The sequence below is a fragment of the Hyposmocoma kahamanoa genome, unplaced genomic scaffold, assembly GCF_003589595.1.
Source record: "Hyposmocoma kahamanoa isolate Upper Pololo Valley unplaced genomic scaffold, ASM358959v1 181, whole genome shotgun sequence".
Lineage (NCBI taxonomy): Eukaryota > Metazoa > Arthropoda > Insecta > Lepidoptera > Cosmopterigidae > Hyposmocoma > Hyposmocoma kahamanoa.
The window spans coordinates 461,212-483,621 of record NW_020653712.1 but is presented as its reverse complement, the minus strand read 5'-3'; the positions used below and the strand labels follow the sequence as shown (position 1 = coordinate 483,621).

At 35.8% G+C, this 22,410-nt stretch overlaps 1 protein-coding gene across 1 annotated transcript in view; it reads left to right on the top strand.

Annotated features, from left to right (window-relative positions):
* The window catches only part of LOC113226066 (single-minded homolog 2), a 24,929-nt gene extending 7,144 nt beyond the window's left edge, over nucleotides 1–17,785 (top strand). The window contains exons 5-7 of the mRNA XM_026458585.1: nucleotides 15,499–15,605; nucleotides 16,085–16,232; nucleotides 17,090–17,785. Coding sequence (XP_026314370.1) covers nucleotides 15,499–15,605; nucleotides 16,085–16,232; nucleotides 17,090–17,651 — 817 coding nt within the window. The 3' untranslated portion in view covers nucleotides 17,652–17,785. The remainder of the gene's footprint in view (nucleotides 1–15,498; nucleotides 15,606–16,084; nucleotides 16,233–17,089) is intronic.
* Nucleotides 17,786–22,410: the final 4,625 nt, after the last annotated feature.

Here is a 22,410-nt window from a genome sequence, read left to right as displayed (position 1 = left end):
ATAGCATTTAAGTTTACTTGACAAGAGCAATCCCTAGAGTTTCTTGCTCTTTCTTTCAAAGTCAAAATCTTTAGCGTGTCGCTTGTCACCAGGCGCACGACTTGTTCGTCTCGTCTCTTGGTGTTATAAAAAAAAGTGGCTTTATTATACCAATGCTACGAATTTTTGAACATGTTTATAGATATAAAAAGTTATTTAACCCGAACATATTTTTGGTTACATTGGACACATTTCAAAACAGCTGTACCTACTTAATTTTAAAATGAGAATTTCTGTGGATATTCCGTCTGCCTCAGTGGCCGAACGGTTACCATGCCGGACTGCCATGCAGAGGTCCCAGGTTCGATTCCCGGGTCGGGAGAAATATTTGTATGGCCTACATTTATTTCTCTCGTGAGTTTGGGTGTAATTTGTGGTTGTCTACGTGTGTGTCCATGGCACCCGCGACACAGGGTTTCCCTAGTGTGGGGCTATGTTGAGTATGTACGTGTGTACGTTATTATCTTACCATAATTCTTAGATTGACGTTTCAATTCTGACCACGAGAATCCTAAATACGCAGCTTTAACCGTTCTTAACAAGAAATTCCTAAGACGTAAACCACACCATATATATAAGTACGTATAAAGCACTGCGCACACTGCAGCGATTCCGCGAAGGCAGAGCATTGTTAAGGTCAACTTTACGCGTCCCTGATTGCCGTGAACTAATAAATGGTGAACTTGTGCCTGAGCGAGTTTCCATTGCTTGCAAACCTTTTTTTTTCTTAAATTTAATCGTAAACAAATTGCAAATCGGCAAAAGGGAATAAATGAATAAATAATACATAAATAAATATTAGATAACATTAATTACGTTAACTCGATCTCAAAGTACGTAGTTAGTGCAGTTATTTTTAATTTTATTTTTTAAGCTTTTTGTTTTTTTTTTGTAAACTATTTTTGCGGATTTAAATCGCGTACATTTGTTTTTTCAAACAAACCAACGTTTCATGCCCTTTACAGAGTCCATAGTCACGGTTGACTGAGGTGTTTTTTATCATTTGTATTAGCTAAAGCATTTATTACTATATACACACAAACACATTATCTTTCTCTCACACACATGTGCACTGACACACACACACGCACACACACACAAACATACACCACGTTTTTGGGGAAGATCAGAAGCATTCAATACTGGCTGATGCTTTTGTGGTGTTGTATTATATACTACACTTCATTCTAGAAAATCTGTTATTGACTGTGCTATTGCAAGGTTTACTTTGTATATTTATGATATAGTAAACACTGTTGGTTTTCAAAAAGGATATAAATACGGCCACACGTTATAATTCATGGTGCAAAACGACGACGTTGATGAAAATTTTTCCCAGTCACGTGTAATGGAAACAGTCACCCACAGCGTGTCGCCGTATCGTAAGCTATAGGCCATTGGTCGCTTCGGCGAACGCAGTAAACATTATCGACACATATTACTCAGAGTATAATCACTTAGCCCAGCTAAACGTAGAAATGCTATTTTAGTAAGTAGATTTAAATGAGAATTATTAACTAATCCGAATAGAACAACTCGTACCTAAACCAAGAACACCACAACTCAAAGCAGGATGATCTTTAGTCACCCAGAACTACTCCCTAAAGCATGACATGGAATACTATCAAAGTAACGAAGACGACTGGATAGAACTAACCAAAGATAAGATATCGTACGTGAAAAATGCTTTTATCACATGAAATATTTTTTTATTTTATTTTATTTATGTAAAAACCATAACTGGTTTGATTCAATACTGGAGTTCATCTCTAACCAAATACAACATTTTTACATACTAAAAAATTAAGCTACAATAAAAAACCGACCTCAAAAGTACGTGGAATTACATCTATTTGCCAAGTTTTATAGGAATATCCCCTAGTTCGCCACTATACAGGACTTGACACAGGAGATAATAAAAATCGGTTCTCACTACTCAAAGTACATTGAGAGAATAACGTTTAAAATTGGAGAATAGCAAAACCAACCATTAAAATAATTACTCTTTAAGTAAAATTTAGGCACTATTTATAAAAATAAATGTTCATGCGTGATCAGCCACCCTTAGAGGTGGATGATTTTCTTTAAAATTAAATAGGACCTCTATGGAGGTACCCTCTTTTTTTAACAAAAAAAGAACCATGAAATACGGTTCACAAATACCAGAGTTATCGCGTAACATGCATAAAAAACACAGTCGAATTGAGAACCTCCTCCTTTTTTTGAAGTCGGTTAAAATGAGAATATCATTAAATAATGTGAATAAAATGAAACAAATTATGTAAAATATGTGACATTTTATAGCTCTCCTATTTAAATATACAATTAACGACTGATTTGGTTCATAAAACTTTAAACAACTGAAAAGTTGTAATTTTGCAGATGTGATCATAAAACAGTAATAACACTAAGGTTCCGAAATTTAAACACGGTAGCGGAACAAAAACACATCAAAATATGAATAATTTTAAAGATCTATTTCTTTAATTCCATAGTACTGAAGGTATATATTTAATTAATTTTATAGCAATGTTTCTCTTCATTGTGGTACAATTTTTTCCCCACCTCTCCACTGGAAATAAATCATCATATTTCACCACGGATTCGAAATATCTTAAACAATAAATAAAATATAAGACAACGTTACATACGTTGCTCTGATCCCGAAGCACCAGTGTAACGGAAATCTAGTAATGCAAACACCCAGACCCGATACAATGTAGAAAAGTTAGTTTTCTACATTGACCCGGCCTAATCGAGTCCGGGACCTCAGAGATGGCGACACCGTGAAAACGGTGTGCAAGCCACTCGATAGTTTAGGTTATCTTGATAAGTTAACTTAATTAAAGCCAATACTTTCAAGTATGCCTTGCAATCTCGTAACTTCAAGCCGTCAAAGCGTCGCGTCGAGAACATCACGCCATTTGAACCATAAAAAATATAGCAAGTAAAAAAAAAGAATACAAACAGTAATAAAAATCACTCCAGGCGACTTTTGCCGTGGCGGATCGATTTCACACTTACTCTGCGATATGGGTGGAGATTCTGTTACACTTACTTTAGTTTAACTTAATTGTTATACTAAATATCAAAATGCCAAATGCCAAATCTAAAAAAACCGTCCTAGAGATAAATATCTGTTCCCAACCGTACCACTGGAAGATTTACTAGTTGAGCAGTCGGAGAAAAATCCTCAAACTTTAAGAGTAAAAGTTTTAGTTGCAATAAAGCTCCTTATGTCCAGGGAGGTACTGCCACCTTACCTATTTCTGCCGCCAAGCAGTAATGTGAGCATTACTGCATTCCGGCTTTAAAGGATAAGCAATTGTGCTGGTGAAATTACAGGCACATTGGACTTGTCAACTTAAGTCTCAGGATGACGGGCGCAGTGGCAGTGCCCCTCAGATCTTTGCAATTTAAAGCTCTGAGTGACTCTGCAACTGTTACTCAGTACCCTAAAGAAAACATAATATATGTGAATCACGGTACAAAATACAATTATAAAATGCTACTAGAAATAGCGACATTGAAGCGAAGCAGTTTACCATATAGCACTGCTATTACAATAGTGTTGTAACTCAAAATATGTAAAATTCGAGATTATACTAATGCTGAACGTAAAATTTGATTCTCTACACGTCAATAAAGCGTCATTAGAATATTGTAAGAAACAATTAAAAGATATGTACTTAACTCAAAATGAGACAAATTTTTTTGTAAGTCTTTACGCAAATATAGGTATACCGACAAACAATTGTTTAGATGTCTGTAATAAACTTTAACCGTGTAGGTTGAAATATAAACTACATAAATTTAAATTTAAATATAAATTACATAAATTTAAATATAAATGTAAATTTTAATAATCTTTCACGGAAACTGAGTAAGTCGTTTTTCATCGATTCTGAAAAATACACATTTTGAGTTAGTACACTATTGTATTAACAGTGCGACATGCGATTATGTTTCAAAACATGACACACCTGAGGGCGCAGATGTTCGCAACACGACACGGGACTTTATTTGGACATATCTGATGATAGCTCTTTTTGTCAAACGCTTCAAGTTGCGCAGGACCATTATTATTAACCGACTTTAAAAAAAGGAGGTTCTTAATTCGACTGTATTTTTTTATGTGTATATATTAACACGATAACTCTTAAATTTGTGAACTGATTTAGATGATTCTTTTTTTGTTGGAAAGGGGGTACCTAAGTAGTGGTCCCGTTCAAATTTAAAGAGAATATTCTAGCTCTAAAGGTGACAAACTAGGGAAAGAATCCGGTTTCGCGGACTTTCCGGTAACTGATTTCTGTAAAAGTCGGCAAATAGATGAATTCCATGAACTTTTGAGATCGATCTTTTTAGTACTCTGTACTGAGATTATTATTATTTTAAGATAGGATATTTTAATGAATAATGACATATGCCATTTTGCTTTGAAGTAATGCCGATATTAACATATCTTTGACCTGCAGAAACGTGCGTAGGGCAATCGTCAATCTGGGCCCTGTAATGTTTTTAAGATATACAAGTTTAAAGAAATTAACATTTTTACACTTGAGTCGCAGTACATATTTTATGAAAATATAATTTATGTATTTTTTTGAAATAGGGACAGACATAACATTAATACGAGGAATAAAAATAAACTAGCTGTTCTTGACATCATCTTCATAAAGTCTGAAATTCCTGGGCAATGTCTATGATTCTATAATAAGATTCCGACTGATATTCAAAATTTGTCATTTACGATGTTTAAAACTAAAGTGAAACAAAAATTTTATACTAAAGGTACCTACAGCTTATGCGTACTTGGATGACAAAATCCGCTTTAGTGACACGTTTAGCACTTGCAGGTTGTCTCGATCTAAGACGTTTGAAATAAAAAGCGTCTCAGTGGCCGAACGGTTACCATGCCGGACTGCCACGCGGAGGTCCCAGGTTCGATTCCCGGGCCGGGAGAAATATGGCCTACATTTATTTATCTTGTGAGTTTGGGTGTAATTTGTGGTTATTTAAGTGTATCCGCGCGACTCAGAATTGAGAACCTCCTCCTTTTTTGAGGTCGGTTTAAAATAATAAAAATCGTTTATTTTTCTCCCAACAAGTACAAGATGTAGGTAACACAATAGAAGTGAAAGGTTTAAATATTAAGCGTAATATTTAAACATTTAAAAATCTTGTAAAGAAATTCTACCTTTAACAATAGCCATATACTGGTGCTAGGCTGTTTCTCCTCCTTTTAAAACATGTATTATTATTTTATACAGGACTGGTAACTGTAAAGGTACTAACTGGGTGATAAATCTTTCAACTGCCTTCGTAGCCGAACGGATACCATGCCGAACTGCCACGCAGAGGTCCCAGGTTCGATTCCCGGGCCGGGAGAAATAGTTGTATGACCTACAATTATTTCTCTCGTGAGTTTGGGTGTAATTTGTGGTTGTCTATGTGTGTGTCCATGGCACCCGCGACACAGGGTTTCCCTAGTGCGGGGCTATGTTGAGTGTGTGCGTTATTTATTTATTTATTTATAGATTTCTCATAGATGGCGCTACGACTAAAAAGTCGTTGAAAAAACCAAATACAATACTAAATACATATATGTATTTATTATATTGTATACGTGTGTATATTTCGAAGTATAATATGTTGTTTAATAAATTCTATATGTCTGTGTAATTATTTTTATCTAGCACCCCCGCTTTTATTCATGTACAATCTCTCTCCATCCTAAGGTTGTCTGGAAGAAATCGCTGTAAGCGATAAGACCGCCAATTGTTACCCGAGTAATGTGTTTAGTTTTGTCCTGTATACTGTAATCTGTATATTGTAATGTGGTGCTAACAATAAAGAATTTTCTATCTATCTATCTATCTACAAAGACACGACGCAAGCTCATAGAGAAATTCGTGAGGTACGCTGGTTCGTTCCGTTGCTTAGTTGGTATAGCGTCTGGCACGGTAAGCTAGAAGACGTCGGTTCGAATCCGGCCGGATCGAAGGAATTTCTTCTGAGTGTTCGATCTTTGTATTAATAATTATAACAAACTTGTGGAGCCTGTTCATAACAATTGCAGTGGCACTCAGAGCTTTAAATTGCCAAGATCTGAGGGGCACTGCCACTGCGCCCGTCTCGCTGAGACATAATTTGACAAGTCCCACGTGCCTGTAATTTCACCAGCACCCTTACGCTTCAAAACCGGAACAAAGTAATGCTAACATTACTGCTTGGTAAGGTAAGGAGGTGTAAGAATATATTATGTAATTGTATGTACATATATATGTGAGAGGTACATATATAATTTTTATTCATTTATAAGTATAATGTGTTGTTTAATAATTTCTTATGTCTGTGTAAATATTTATATCTAGCTCCACGCTTATTCATATTTAGTCTCTCTCCATCCTAAGACATATTATACAATAAGACCGACAATTGTTACCCTGCTAATGTGTGTCATTTTTGTCCTGTAATCTGTCTATACATTATATGTGGTGCTAACAATAAAGAATTTCCTGTCTATTATCTATATAAATAAATACTATTAGGCCTTCCTATGTTGCTGTCAAATCTGCACTTCTTCAGTCTCTTTATTTGCGATTAAAATGTTTCAAATTGAAATATAATTCCAATTACGTTTGAAGGTTTCAAACTGACTGACGTCAGCGTAAGCATGGTGAGCGATTTTTGCTGACAACTCGCTGACCGCGCGGAAATCGAAAAACCCGCACTTGATCACGTAGTGACTTTGTACAGTCTAACACTCTTTGCGTACGTATTAAATTGCAGTTTTAAGCTGAAACACCGCCTCTAAGGGTTACCCCTTATCACAAATTCGAGTTATTTTTCCGAAACAACGTTTGTTCGAATTTTCATTACACCGAAAACCGAATTTAACTAAGCCGTTCTTCTTTCGAGATATGTTGGATGTTTATCGCAAAGACACGATTAGGTTCGGTTAGGTTCGGTTAAGTTAGTTTTAAAAGAAAAAACATTTTGCTCTCAAAATTACTTTCGAGGTTATGAAAATTCGAGCAAACGTTAAATGATATTTCTGAAAAATATCATTTCAGACTACTGATAGATAACCCCTATAAAGTTACGAGAACAGCTGTTTTCGTGCTTGGAGATGTGGTAGCAGTAGAACTCATAAACTCCGCTCAACCATTTATTTCACTTTTGACATGTGCATGCCACGGAAGTTACGTAATTATTGACATACAGCTATAGAGAAAAAATTAAATACTTCCTGGAGACTTATTAATAATTTTGGCTTGGATACAAGTCCTTTGAGCCATGTCTTCGTTTAATTGTGTTTCTGTAAATATGGCCGCCACAAAGAGGATAGGCAATTTGAGGCGGAGTGCTTGGATTGACTGATTCCTTAGAACGGGCCGATACGGGTATTTTAGTTCGATTAAGGCACAATATTACTATCCACTTCATTTCATATTTCACTTTAAACTAGATTTCACAAAATAATTGAAAGTCAAAATAAAAACGACACTTTTCCCTCCAAAACGCCCAGAGCGAATCCCTTCCTGGAGTTTTTTATTTATTTTAGTGAAGCGATGTGCTCTTTAGCTCCGATATTTATTGAGCCAACAGATTATGTAACGAAGATTATTCAAGTTGATAAATTTCGGTACCTGTCCAATAAATAATTATGAAATTAAATAAATTATAATAAATTCTTATTGTTTATTATAATGAATCGCCGAATTCTTCTGCGTAATATTAATTATTAATTCTTGAGTACACAAATTGTCAAACGCAACATTACGATACCAATCAGACAATATCTTCTTTTTTAACCCGCTCACAGTCACGATTAAAACTACTTCATAAATAAAATCAATTGTTATAAAAAATCGACACAGTAACGCATTAGGACATCACTAATTGATTAGAATTCGAGATTTCAAAAGTTTAATAAATGTATGGACGGAGTATCGTAAAAGCAACTGTACCAGTTCGTCCAGGGAAGTACTGGGTAATTTCCAGATGTCACTTCAAAAATATTCACAGTTCTAAGCTACTGAACCCTCACAGAACTTCAAAATAACGATATGTCAGCGTATCAAGTAACCCCCCCTATACTGCCTTTTTCTTATAATACGTCCCGTATAGTATGATGTAAAAGATCAAATGTATCGTACCTTTTTTTTTATAATATAAGTGACGGGACGAACGAGTCTTGCACCACATGTTAAGCTACACGCCTGTCTATAACAGTACCACTCAGAGCTTTAAGTCGCAAAGATCTGAGGAACACTGCCACCGCGCCTGTCACCCTGAGACGTAAGTTGACAAGTCCCATGTGCCTGGAATTTCACCAGCGCTCTTACCCTTCAAACCGGAACACAGTGATGCTGACATTACTGCTTGACGGCAGGCAAAATACGGTGGCAGTACTTCCCTGGACGAAATCTTACACAAGGAGTTCTACTGCTCGTTAGAGTTACTGCTTGTGAGACTTGTTAACCTTTGGTACAATAAAGCCATATTATGATCAATATGATCATTCGCTCATTGCTCCTGCAATGTTGCAGGAAATGGATTTGAATTGATGTTTTAATTTTTTTTCAAATTTATGATAAGTCAATTTGTGTATTTTTATTAAGTTTTATTAAATGTTTCACCACATGATATTCAATTATTTTTTGTGAAATTACTCCACTAGTTTGTTATAATTATGAATAAAGATGGAACATATAGCAAAAAATTACATCGATCCGGTTGGGTTCGAACCAACGTCTCCCAGCAATCCGTGTTCCAAACCAACCAAGGTTCGTTTCGTGGCGTAGTGTCTACTACGCCACGAAACGAACCTTCGTTGGTTCCAATGAACCTTATGCATTCTTCCATGTGATTGGTCTTTGTTTTTGGTTTTTAACGACTTTTTGCCGTAGTGCCATCTGTGAGAAATCCACTTACTTTTTAAACTTAGGAAATGATAAAATTAATATATGCTCCGGAATCTTATTGTAAAAACGTACACAGTTCCCCATAAAAGAGTTGTTTACCTTGGTTAATCGAAATCGTGGTACCATGAGTTTGGACTTAGCTCTAAGGTTAATATTATGGATATCTTCTTTCTTATTGAAATTATGTATATTTTTGTGTGTATATTATTGTGCTACACCTTACAACCTCAAATGGCTTTGGTTGATTTCTCTTAACAGTGAAATTGTTGAATCAATCAATTTGGAAAAATATATAGTAAAATTGAGGATATGCACTGATTATACGGTGTGAAAACACAATTCCTAAAAATTTTCACGATATAAAAAAAAACAAACTTACCTCGAAATTTTACAAGAAAACCGCACGTACAATAGGTACTTTACATATACCAATTTTTTTTTATACCGACTGAACTACTAAATAGAACACGTATGCTATTTTATTTTTATTTTTACAGTAAGGTACACCAACAGCAAAACATACATAACAATTCATATCACAACGCATAACAAACAATGGAAACAATATAAATATGTTTGCCAATTATAGGTATACACAACATTTGCTAATATCTATCTAAGGTAAAGACAAAAATTTCAAATTAATGAGTAAGCTTAGGTACTATTTAAGTAATGTAAAAGTTTTTTTTTAAAAACATTAGGTGAATCATTGAAAACATCTATGAGAGGACCCTCGTGAGTGATTTCATTATATTCTCGACATACCCTGGAAAGGGGACAATGCAAACCTAAATTGGTCCTATGATTTGGAATACTGAACATTTTCCGTACTGGTTGTCTGGGATAATTGTAAGGTACAGCAAGATTAATTTTGTTTAAAAGTTCGGAACACTTAGTTCTGTTATTTATAATGTTATAAAGAAATAACATATCCGTGACCCAACGTCTGTCACGTAGTGAGGACATCCTGAAAAAATCCAGTCTTTCAGTGTACGGCTGCCTGTGACTAATACCCGAGGACGTAAATGCCAGGTAACGAGTGAAAGCACGTTGAATGGATTCTATCCGTTGGGAATGTGCGCTATAAGTAGGACTCCAAGCTACACTGGCAAATTCGAGGTGACTACACACCAAGGCATAATACAGAACTTTTTTAGTCTGCACCTGCCGAAATTCTTTTGAGTTTCTTTTTAGGAACCCCAACATACGTGCTGCACTTTTCACTATGTTGTTAATGTGAGAGTTAAAATTCAACTTACGATCAAGCACAACGCCCAAATCGCGAATTTCCTCAACCTTTGCTAAAGCCATCCCATCCAATATATATGTCGTATTGATTGGACTTCTTTTCCTCGTAAAACTAATGTGATAACATTTATTGGTGTTAAGTGACATACCATTTACTGTACACCAATTATACAGATTGATTAAGTCCGATTGTAAAAGTTCCGAATCCCTGAACGTTAGGATCGTTTTGCTCAGTTTCAAATCATCAGCAAACATAGAGACATTGCAGTGCATTATCTGTGATATAACATCGTTGATGAAAATTAAAAACAACAATGGACCGAGATGTGACCCCTGCGGGACCCCTGAAATGGACAGATACATATTAGAATGAAATCCATTCACCACCACAATCTGAGGTCTTTTTGACAGGTAACATTTAAACCACTCCAAAAGTGAACCATTAATACCGATCATCTCGAGTTTAGACAATAACACTAAATGAGAAACCTTGTCAAAGGCGCTGGTAAAGTCGGTATAGATTGTATCCACCTGCAAGCCTCTATCAACCTCCCGTGATACCGTTGACACAAATAAAGATAAGTTAGATTCCACAGAGCGACCACATCTGAATCCGTGCTGACTATCGGTTAATTGGTTATCAACATGAGTGAAGATGATGGGGTAGATTAGGGACTCGAACAATTTGGGAAAACACGACAGAATAGCGATTGGTCGATAATGTATGATCTTGGATTTGTCTCCCTTTTTATGCAAAGGCATAATTCTTGCACTCTTCCAGTCCTGCGGAAATAACCCTTCCGAGAGGGAGCGATTGAAGATCATACATAACAGGAGAGAAAGAGCGGACCCACATCTTTTAACAAATACAGGGGGAATATTGTCAGGACCAGAGCCCTTCCGCACATTCAATCCTTTAATTTGTTTCAATACTTCCTTTTCGCTGAACTTGATATTAGTAATAATATTATTGGTGATAGTGTCCGTGTTAGTGACAGTAACATTATTGTTGATAGTGTAGACTGAGGAAAAGTGCTTTGCAAAAAGATTAGCAATGTCCGAGCCTGATGTTGCAGTTACATTATTAAGACACATTTCAGCGGGGAAGTCAGACATACTACCGCGTTATCTTTTATGTATCGCCAAAATCTTCGAGGATCCTTTGAAATAGCAGCCTCTGTTTCAGCACAATATTTACCATAACACTCACTAATTAATTTATGACAACGTCCTCGGATTATATCATACTCATGCTTGTCTCTTGGGTTGTTATATTTATATATGCTATACCATATACATTTTTCAAATGGTTTTAATTTGAAAAATGAGAAAACTCACATGCTCACACGTCCTTGCCGCTCGACCTAAGCAAAATTAACCTTATTAGTACGGGAAAAATTTGTAATAGAGCTGAGGCAGTATCGACTCTTAATTAAAGTTGATTAAATTAATGAATAAATGAAGTTATAGAATTAAATATTGTTTATTGCACGTTAAAAATTACAATGACAAACCGGCATAGCAACAAGTAACTGAATGAGGTACAGTATCACATGCGGCTGCTAAGCATCAATTTCTTCCAAGCAAAGTTAAGATGGAAATTTAGGATTTGCAAAGACCATCTAACACCGGCCGCATAGTAAAATCGTTTTACCAAGCGAAAAAACTGTTGACGCAAAAACCGGATCACTTCCGCCAATTAGCGAAGCATATTTTTTATTACTTTAGGGTGTTTTTACCCTGTAGCCTATGGGATATAATAATATGTGAGGGTACTCTAATGTAGGGTGTCAACCGGTTGATTTAGTATAGAGGGTACCTAATTGCTCGGGAGTATACCATAATTTCCATAACATTTTTTTAGGTTTAACAGCTCTGTCATTTGTTAGACAAACAAAATAATCAAAACAAACAACGCACTCATTGCCCCGCACTAGGGAAACCCTGTATCGCGAGTGCCATAGATACACACATAGGTAGACTACCACAAATTACACACTACGTAGACCATACAAATATTTCCCCCGGTCAGGGAATTCAACCCGGAACCTCTGCATGGTGGTTCAGCATGGTAACCGTTCGACCACGGAGGCAGTTAAACAAATGAAAATCATTTTCCTATAGCCACTCACTCTCTTACTCACTGAAATTTACTATAAACTAACAACATTTATTTACATGACTTTTTAATATATTTTTTTTTGTAATAGAAATACCGACTTCAAAAGTTCGTGCAGTTATATCTATTTGCCAAGTTTTATTGAAATTGTTTACCGGAAAGTGCGCGTAACCGCTTTCATCCCCTAGTTTGCCACAATTCGAATATTTCATTCAAATTTAAATGGGACCAATACTGAGGCACACTCTATTCAACAAAAAAGAATTATCAAAATCGGTTCGCAACTAGAGGAGTAACATATTATATACAAAAGATACTGTCGAATTGACAACCTCCTGTTTTTGAAGTCGGTTAAAAAAAGTTTTTAGTTTTGTTGTACTAGCTGACACTTTTAGATCTGCATTTGGTAGAATAAGTTCAAACGTGCAAGCGTACGCCGCTACGACTTCCACCCCCGTCCTGCACAGAGTTAGTGCCGTTTAGAGCGATCTATTTAAAATACATTTATTTTTGTGTGACAGAAAAATCTGTTGAATTATTAAAAGTCATGCAACTAAAGTTGTTGCTTCTGATGTTAGTAATAATATATGCGAGGTTGTTACTATTACACAAATAATCCTGTATAATTTCTTCCATAAACTTTGTGTTTTTTAAATAACTTAAGTGATAAACACGATTTTACCATTTCTGCCCCCATAGTATGATACTTAATTACTACGCATGATAGTCGAGACGCGCGCGATAAAATTGAAATACCTAAGCGCGCGCTATTGGCTATCTAAATTAGATCTGATTGATACGGCCAATAGCGAACGCTTATTTCAATTTTATCGCGACTATCATGCTTAGCCATGAAACGGGGGCAGATGTGGTTTTATACTAAGGTTTTAAACTAAAAACAAAACAAATAGAACCCCCATTTTGTAAAAATTGACTAACATAACGCACAATAGATTCCTTCCAATTCCCCCTGTAATCTCGTCACTTGTACCAGGGTGGCATGAAACAAAGGAGCCTTAATGTCCCTCGACTTTCATTAACTGCCACTTGTTCTGAGTATCGGATGTCCTATAAGCTTGGTTGAGGGGTGATTTTAAGTATAGTTAGATAAACTACTTTACAAGAAGTTTTTGTTCAGATTTTTTTTATAATACCAAATGTGGAGTGACACACCTGTCCACAACAGTTACAGTGCCACTCAGAGCTTTAAATCGCAAAGATCTGAGGGGCACTGCCACTGCGCCCGTCACCCTGAGATATAAGTTGACAAGTCCCATGTGCCTGTACTTTTGACCCTTACCCTTCAAAACCGGAACGCAGTAATGCTCACCTTTCACAAGAAGTTCTATTGCAACTACTTTTTAAAACACTTTTTGCTGTTACATAAATGGTTATTTTTTAAATAACCTAAAACTACTTAACACTACAGTCTTGTCTTTATAAAGGAGTAATTTGCTACAGTTCTTTTTGACAGTAATTATTTTTCAGTCATGATTACTTTCTAAATAACCTGAAACCACTTAAAATAACATCAATAGAGAATAAATATTTCGCAATAGCTTATTTAGATTACTTATAATGATTTTTCAGCCATTTTCATTGCTCCAGGATTATATTTTAATAAACTGCTTTTTAAATGGCTAAAATATTTCAATCGTAGGCACCTATACAAACACAATTAGGTACCATATTATTTTAACCGACTTCAAAAAAAGGAGGAGGTTCTCAATTCGACTGCATGTCTTTACTTTTTTGTATGTAAGTTACGCGCTAACTTTGTGTACCGATTTTGATGATTCTTTTTTTTGTTGGAAAGAGCAGAAGTGTCCCATGTGTCCCACCTCTAAGGGTGGCAAACTAGGGGATGAATGACTTTTGAGGTCGGTTTTTTAATACTCTGTCTGTACTGAGATTATTATTAGAGACAATAATTTGTAAAAAATACTTAATAGGAAATAATAATTTGTCCCCAATGCACTCAAATTTCAATAAATAATACGCATAGTCAAATACGAAGAGTCCCGGGATTTGTACAAGGGAATGTCCACGTTTTACTTCAGTATAGCTAAATTAAGGCTTTTAACAGATTGACTGCCTGTTTGCAGTTAGTGCGTAAAGTCGTAATCAACTTCATGCAGCCGAGACCTCGACTGCGAGAATTTGTAACAACTTCATGCATTAACTGCATACAGTCGATCTTTGCTGCATGAACTTGGTTCCGACTGCCTTTACATTTATTAACCGATTTCAAAAAAGAGGAGATTCTCAAATCGATTGTATTTTTTCTGTATGTATGTCACGCGATAATTAGTGAACCGATTTTGAAGATTCTTTTGGTTTGGTATTCGTTTTTATTGGACCTATTTAAAGAAAATGTTTTCTAAGGGTGGCAAACTAGGGGATGAATCCGGTGTCGCGCACTTTCCGGTAACCGATTTCAATAAAACTTGGCAAATAGATGTAATTCCATAAACTTTTGACGTCAGTTTTTTAGTACTCTGCACTGAAATTGTTTTACTTCTATTAGATTAAGTTATAATGAAATAAATTTGTCTTATCTTATTCAAACGTCAGTATTGATGTCAGTAGTAATGAACAGTTATCTACCAAGATCATTAACATCATTTAACCAACTCAATGATGACTGTTGCATACATTGACTTACAAATAAATGGACGACGGGTCTAAAACAAAAACCACAAAAAAAATGTCCCAAGTCAACCTATTTAAACGCAGTGACATGTAAAGGAATATGAAGAAGCTAGAACGTTGATTTAAATTGTAATGTCATCGCAGTATCGCGCTGTCAGTCGAACAAATGAAGACTAAAGCGGAGTTTGACGCTCTGTATACGATTTTAACGCCTTACAAGTTCGGACACTTTTTAGCGCGTCCATATAATTGTAAGTGAATGGTTGCATAGATCTTTACTGTAATAGCGTCACAAACTAATAACTTGTTTTCGAGTGCCTGATAACGCGATTGTTGTATTCTCCTTGAAATGTCATTTACTTGCTTATGGTCGTGTTATTTTCTAATGTTCATATGTGGAAGCTTTTAATTGGCATCTGATTATTTATATTTAAATCCATATTGTAAAAGTAGCTACAAGCTCCCCTAAGATAATAAAATAAAAAGGCAATGTTTGATTGTTTACAGAGTGGCGACGTTGACGGGGTATGAGCCTCAAGATCTAATCGAAAAGACTCTGTACCACTACATCCACGGGACTGATGTACTGCATATGAGATATTCACATTGCACATGTAAGTTATTCAATATAGTAGCAGTAGAGCTGCTTGTGAAAGAGTTCGTCCAGGGAAGTACTGCCACCTTACCTATTTCTACCCCTAAGCAGTAAAGTGAACAACACTGCGTTTCGATTTTGAATATTAAGGGTGCTGGTAAATTACAGACACTTATCAACTTATGTCTCTGGGTGACGGGCGCAGTGACAGTGCCCCTAAGAACTTCGCGATTTAAGCTCCGAGTGGCACTGCAACTGTTATGGACAGGCGTGCAGCTTACCATCAGGCGCACGACTTGTTCGTGCCGTCACTTGATATTATAAAAAAAAATTATATCTCTCTCTCGTGAAGACTCAACTTCAACTTCACGCAGTCGAGGTCTCGGGTGTATTAACTACAAACATGCAGTCAATCTGTTAGAAACCTTATGGCGACATGAAATAAAACGCTTGTAGAATGTCATATATCAATAGTAATTATCTTTAATTTTGTTACAGTATTAACCAAAGGGCAAGTTACCTCTCGGTATTACCGCTTTCTGACCAAATCCGGTGGCTGGGTGTGGATGCAGAGCTATGCCACAATTGTCCATAACTCGCGTTCCAGTCGACCGCACTGCATTGTCGCCGTCAATTACGTACTCAGGTACTTTATTTCTGTAATTAATTAATGATTTTTTTTTTTTCACCTCTCTAGCTCGGAAAGGCTTTCTTTCTCATTAGAAATCTGAGCGTAAAAGCGTTTTTTCCACGCTAGCGTGGAAAAGGTTTTTGAAATTCGAACTTGACGATGGGCTGTGGTGCACCTAATTTTTCTTTCGATGAAAAAAAAACATACTAACACGTTCAACTACGCGATTTGCCGTAATATAAATCCGTTGGTATAATTTATTTTAATTACTGTTGACATTAAATTGACAACGACGACTAATTTTGTTTATTAAATATATAGTCCACGTGTTTTTCTTTCATCTACCATTTTCGATGGTGATTTTAAAGGTAAAAAGTTTTGTGTTTCGCTCGGCAGCAAAGTTGTTTTGCGTCTCGTGATTTGAGATTCTCGCTACGCTCAGGCTGCCATTACACGAGCGAAGAGAGTGGTTCAAACTTCTAATATCAAAGCGAATTTTTCTTCAATAGGAATTAAATCTTTGTATTAATCGACTCATCCGTCGAACAAAGTTCTATGTGCAAGACTACTTGTTCTCAGAACAGCACATTTCGTTCGTTCTTCTTCGCTGTGGATGTCAGATCGACTGTTGCTCGATTTTATATTTCCGAAATGAAATAAGATACATAAATTCTCAAAACACCTTTACGTAGGCCTTAGTTTGAATAAGGAAATTATTCTCGTAACGTGCTTATCCTCTTTTCGCTATATTGTCACATCGGACTATGTTCTTCGGATGAGTCGTAATAATTATAACAAACTAGTGGCGTAATTTCACCAAAAAATAAATTAATAAACTTATTATTATAACAAATTTCATTTATCATTCACAGCGACATAGAAGAGAAGCACCAGATCCTTAACATCGAGCAATGCGCACCAAAGCACGACGCGCCCACGCCGTCGCACATCACCACGCCCACCATCCCCCACGTACGACATCCCGAGAAGATCACCAACGACGACTATAGCGCGGATTCCTACAACTACCCGGAATACAACATGCCTGGCCTTTCCTCCGTACCTTCGTACGTAGGAGAAGACTTCGACCACCAGAACGGATACCACGAGTTGTTTTACAACGAAAACTACCCTGAACAAGAAGTGTTAGCTAATAACTACTATCCTCAAAACCAGAGGCCTTTCTCGGCCAGCTCCAGTTCGTGTAGCTCCATCGAAAGTTCAGAGGTAAACCAACAGTATAACTATACCAATTTAATATCTTTTTACGGGCATAATGGCCAACAGAATGGTAGGGTAGAAAATTTTCAGGGTAACTTTGGTAAGGTGACACCGAGCCCCAATATACAGGAAGGGGGTTACACTAGTGTTATTGTAGATAACACGCAGCAATTTCATCATCACGGCGGCAGTGTCAATGAGTTTGTACACTGATAGATGAAGAACGAGAGCTAAACAGAAGCTCTGGAAATCGAAAAATATTGAAACTTCCTAACAAAATTCAAAAAGTGTCGAAAAATCTGGAACCTTCCTTACAAAATTCAAAAAGTCGTCGAAAAATCTTGAACATTCCTTCAAAAATCATTTTAGGTACCTTTTCAAGTCCAAATCATATTAAGAAACATTGGTCATAATTGACAAGCGTATAGAAGTGGAATCGTGCTCGTGTATGCTGTCTCTTTCTCTCATATCACTTTTGCAACATGTGTGAAAGAGAAAACATAATCGGCCCGCTGCGACTCTCTATAATTATGTTATTTGGTTTATGCCATCCCGTAGTCATTTTCTACGAGGCGAATATACAGGGTGTTAATAAAAGGTTCTGTGGTATCTCGACTTACGACACTGAATCATTTTTTCTTTAGAAATCATATTTAATTCATGAAAACGCCGCTGAGATCACCGCTCCGGGTCGTCAAGCGGTCACGAACCAGAATAATTTAAAACGAAGTTTTTTTTAACATCCTGTTTATATGTGATGTAATGTAAATAATTGTAAATATATTTTTTAAATAAGTTCTTTAATATTATAAAATTTTACGTGAAAATGAAGTGTATCTGTCAGTTTGAGGAGATTACAAACTGTTAAGGCCTTTTGATAATGCCGCGGCGGCAAACTTAGGTGTAAGGTTTAGACTGGGCAACAAATCTCAAATAAGGAGCTAAATTAAGCACGAAAATTGAGGAAATAACATACCTACTACGTGCAATAATATTGCCATTATAAAATCAGATAATTAAATTTCGAATTTACTGATTGATCACTGTACTCCGCAGTCGCAGGTGGCACCTTCTAAGTTGTAGGCAGGCAATAATACTCCAGGGTTGGTCAAAAACAAAAGAGTTTAGTGTGCCATAAGTGTCAATGTTGCCAGGGCCCTTGAGTCGAAAATTGTATTTATTGTATTACCTGAAACATTCTAAAAACACAGTCGGAATAAAACTAATAATAAAACTTCAAGGAAATAATACACAAGAAGTGGACATTACTACCGTCTGAAATTGCGATAAAAATCAATTATGCTCTATTGGTGTAATATAAAAAGAAGTAGTAGGTGAAATATTAGTTATCTACTGCATTTTTGCCATTACGCCACTAGAATTCTTTTAAAATCCAACTTCAGCTTTCTAGGTGTGCAGTTTTATCCCACGATGCAATAAAGCTATATCGAGAATTCGAAAAAGTAGTTAATTAACATTTTGTGGTCTTAGCCACTCCATGATATTTCTTGTATCAATATGTAGACATTTATCCACTCATTTAGAACACCCTATTCCAATTGGCTATGAGCAGTAAACGTATCAATGTAAATTACACCTAACGCCATCTAGCGATAACAGTCCGGAACTCGATTAGCTCCGAAAATAGTACCTACACTTAATAAAATGTAAGAAAAGAAAAAACTTTAAATTAAACGTTTCAAGTAAATTTAGACTTTAATAATATCAAATACTAGACAATAATAGCACGTACATGTAATCAAGTAATTCTGTAAATAAATAATAGATTTAGTCGTTTGAATTTCTACTTATATAGTGACGGTTTAAAAAAAAAATCAAAGTGACTGGTTGCTCGAGGCCATCAACCGCGCCGACAATGATTGCATTAAAAAACATACACCGGTTATTCATCAATTGTTATTACACAGGATAATTTGTAAAATACTAACAACTTCCCAGTTACCTATCACTAGTCCGAAATGACATTTTCCAGAATTAACGTTTGCTCGAATTTTCATAACCTCGAAAGTAATTTTGAGAGGAATATGTTTTTTCTTTTAAACCTAACTTAACCTAACCTAACCGAACCTAAATATATAACAATCTTCCGGAAATTATAAAAAATGAACAAAATAACAAGATTTTCTTTAAAAACTTAAAGAATTTTCTGATAAATAAAAGTTATTATAATGTAAAAGAGTTTTTAGAAGATAAATTTGGTATCTGAATTTAGTAACTAGTCGATAATAAATATAATAATATAAAGCTGTTGGCGTTGGTATATATCAAATTATATATTAGTAAGTGTAACAATTATGAGACTAGTCCTCTCTTCTACTATTTGCTGTGCCCTGTTCAGGGTCCATAATTTGATCTCAATATATGTAAAACATCTGTAATGTACATTATGGAATGCAAATAAATAAATAAATAAATAAATCGAATCTTTGCGATAAACATCCTAAAAATTCAAAAAAATTCAAAGTTATAATTTGGTTTCTGGTGTAGTAAAAATTCGAGGAAACGTTATTTCGGTAAAAAAACTCACCAGGTGGACGACTTGTTCGTCCCGTCACTTTGGTATAGTAAACAAATCCTTCAAGAACTCGAACCAGTGACTGTCTCCATTTGAGGTTTGAGTCCTATAAAATCGGAGGAATTTTTCTTTATTTCCGATCTCTGTATTGAACATTATTACCAAAGTATGTCAAAGTATTAACAAATTAGGTTCATCTAAATCCAAGCATTATAGTACTTCGTCGAAGATAGTGCAATTACGCGTAAATAGCATTGGATTATGAATTTCCATTTCGGTAATTTAGTGGCCAAATCAAATTCGCATAAATGTCGTGGCAAGCAAATTAGCGTGATTTACGGGAATATATTGTTATCAGTCCGTAGCCAACATAAATTAATGCTTACTGTGCAAAAATGAAAATCGTAGCCATTGTAATACTAAAGAAATAACGTTAAATCCCTTTCCTGTAGTAATTTGGTTTAACGCAGACACGCGCTTTTTACCAATTACTACATATGCGGATTTCTACTATATCCCACGACTTTTCATTAGTTGCACAATTTTTTGCTGTAATTTGTCATCTAAAAACAGGTCTCATCACAGCTTCTTTGTTTATACATTTTATCTATAATTAAAAATAAACCGAACTTACTTTGTGGCAATAATAATTATCATTTTAAATTATCTGGTACAATATTGATTGTTTTTATTACTTATTACCTGATTATTTGATATTATTATTTTTATTTTTATGATTTATTGAAGTTAAAAAGAAAATTTAAGGAACTTTTCCACCGGCGAGGCGAGACGGGAGTTGAAATATCTGTTGCAAAATTTCAATTGTCTCCTAGCACATCTTCGGTAGATTGACGAGGATGCGTGAAACGAGAATTTAAATATTTATTGGCGTTATATTGAACCAAGGGTTCATATTAATAATTATTATTGATAATTATCAATAATCTTCGTAATAATAAAATTAATTGAAACAACAATATGCTGCCGCTAGCAATATGTACGTGTCAGAGACGTATCAATCAAAATCAAAAAGTCAATCTCAAAACATAAAGACACAAATCAAATCTTTGTCCCGAAGATTTTTCTTCGTGTTTATTTAGTTTTCTCGCTGTTTTTCATTTTTATTAAAAAATGATAAAGACAAAACTGAATCAGCGTGGATATTGGATATTTTTTCAATTCATTTAGTTCACCTCCATGGTCGAGTGGCTTGCATACTGGTTTCCATGGCGTCGCCGTCCCTAAGGTCCCAGATTCGATCCCCGGCCGAGTGTAGGAAAACTAATTTTTCTATATTGTCACGGATCAGGGTGTTTGTGGTACTGTCGCTGTTTCCGATTTCTATAACACAAGTGCTTTAGCTACTTACTTTGGATCAGAGCGACGTATGTAATGTTATTTAACATTTATTATATTTATTTATGGCAATAAATAGTCTTGCATGAAATAGTTGTTTACAGGTATTCCTATTAAAATAGAGTTATAGTGCCAGCAGTTTATATATTAATATTTTCTTTCATATTATTCAATAAAACTAAATATTTTGAACATTTTGACGCCTGATTGAATGACAGGCACATGGGAGTTGTCAACTTATGTCTCGTGATAACGGCCGCAGTGACAGTGGCCCTAAGATTTTTGCAATTTAAGTTCTGAGTGACTGCAACTGTTTTGGATAGGTGTGTCGTACCAAGCGCACTTGGTATTATTTAAAAAAAACCCCAATTACTGCCAACATGGAGTTATAAATTCTGCAACGGAAACACGATTCACGCGACGCCTCGCTTCGCCAGTGGAAAAGGTCTTAACGCTCACTGCTGCACCTTACTGCTAAGCTAAAATGCTGAAAAAAGTGCCATTACAACCAGCCGTTTAATAAAGAAACGAACGACCACCGTGTATTTCTTTGTATCGCCTAAAGGAGTCTAAAGCTAGTCGATATAAATGTATAAAAAAATATATTTTTAAGAAAAATAATTGTACTCGATATATTTATTATTTTTATTATACTTTGTGTACTTAAGTTTGATTTTCTTGTATTGTTAGTTCTCTTGTGTATTGACATTTTTCATAACTGTAAATGTGACCCTAAGGTTCAACTCACACTGGCGCAGAGTCGAAGCGTCGCGACGCGTCATGTTTTTTCGCCTATAGCATATTCATTTCTATTTTCCCATTATTAAGGTGCAAATTTGTGTTTTGCAAATATGAAATCGAGTGTCGACGCTTGGTAGCATTCGAGCGGCTTCTGGTCTCTTGGGCGCCGTGAGGCGTCAGACGCCGACCAAACTGTGATCCCGGCGCACTAATACGAGTGTCGTCGCGTGTCGTCAGGAGGTGTAGTTGAAAAACAGGACGCGACGCGACGCTTCGACTCTGCGGCAGTGTGAGTTGAGCCTTAGAGTGGTTACACACGGCACTTTCCGCGGCGATGCA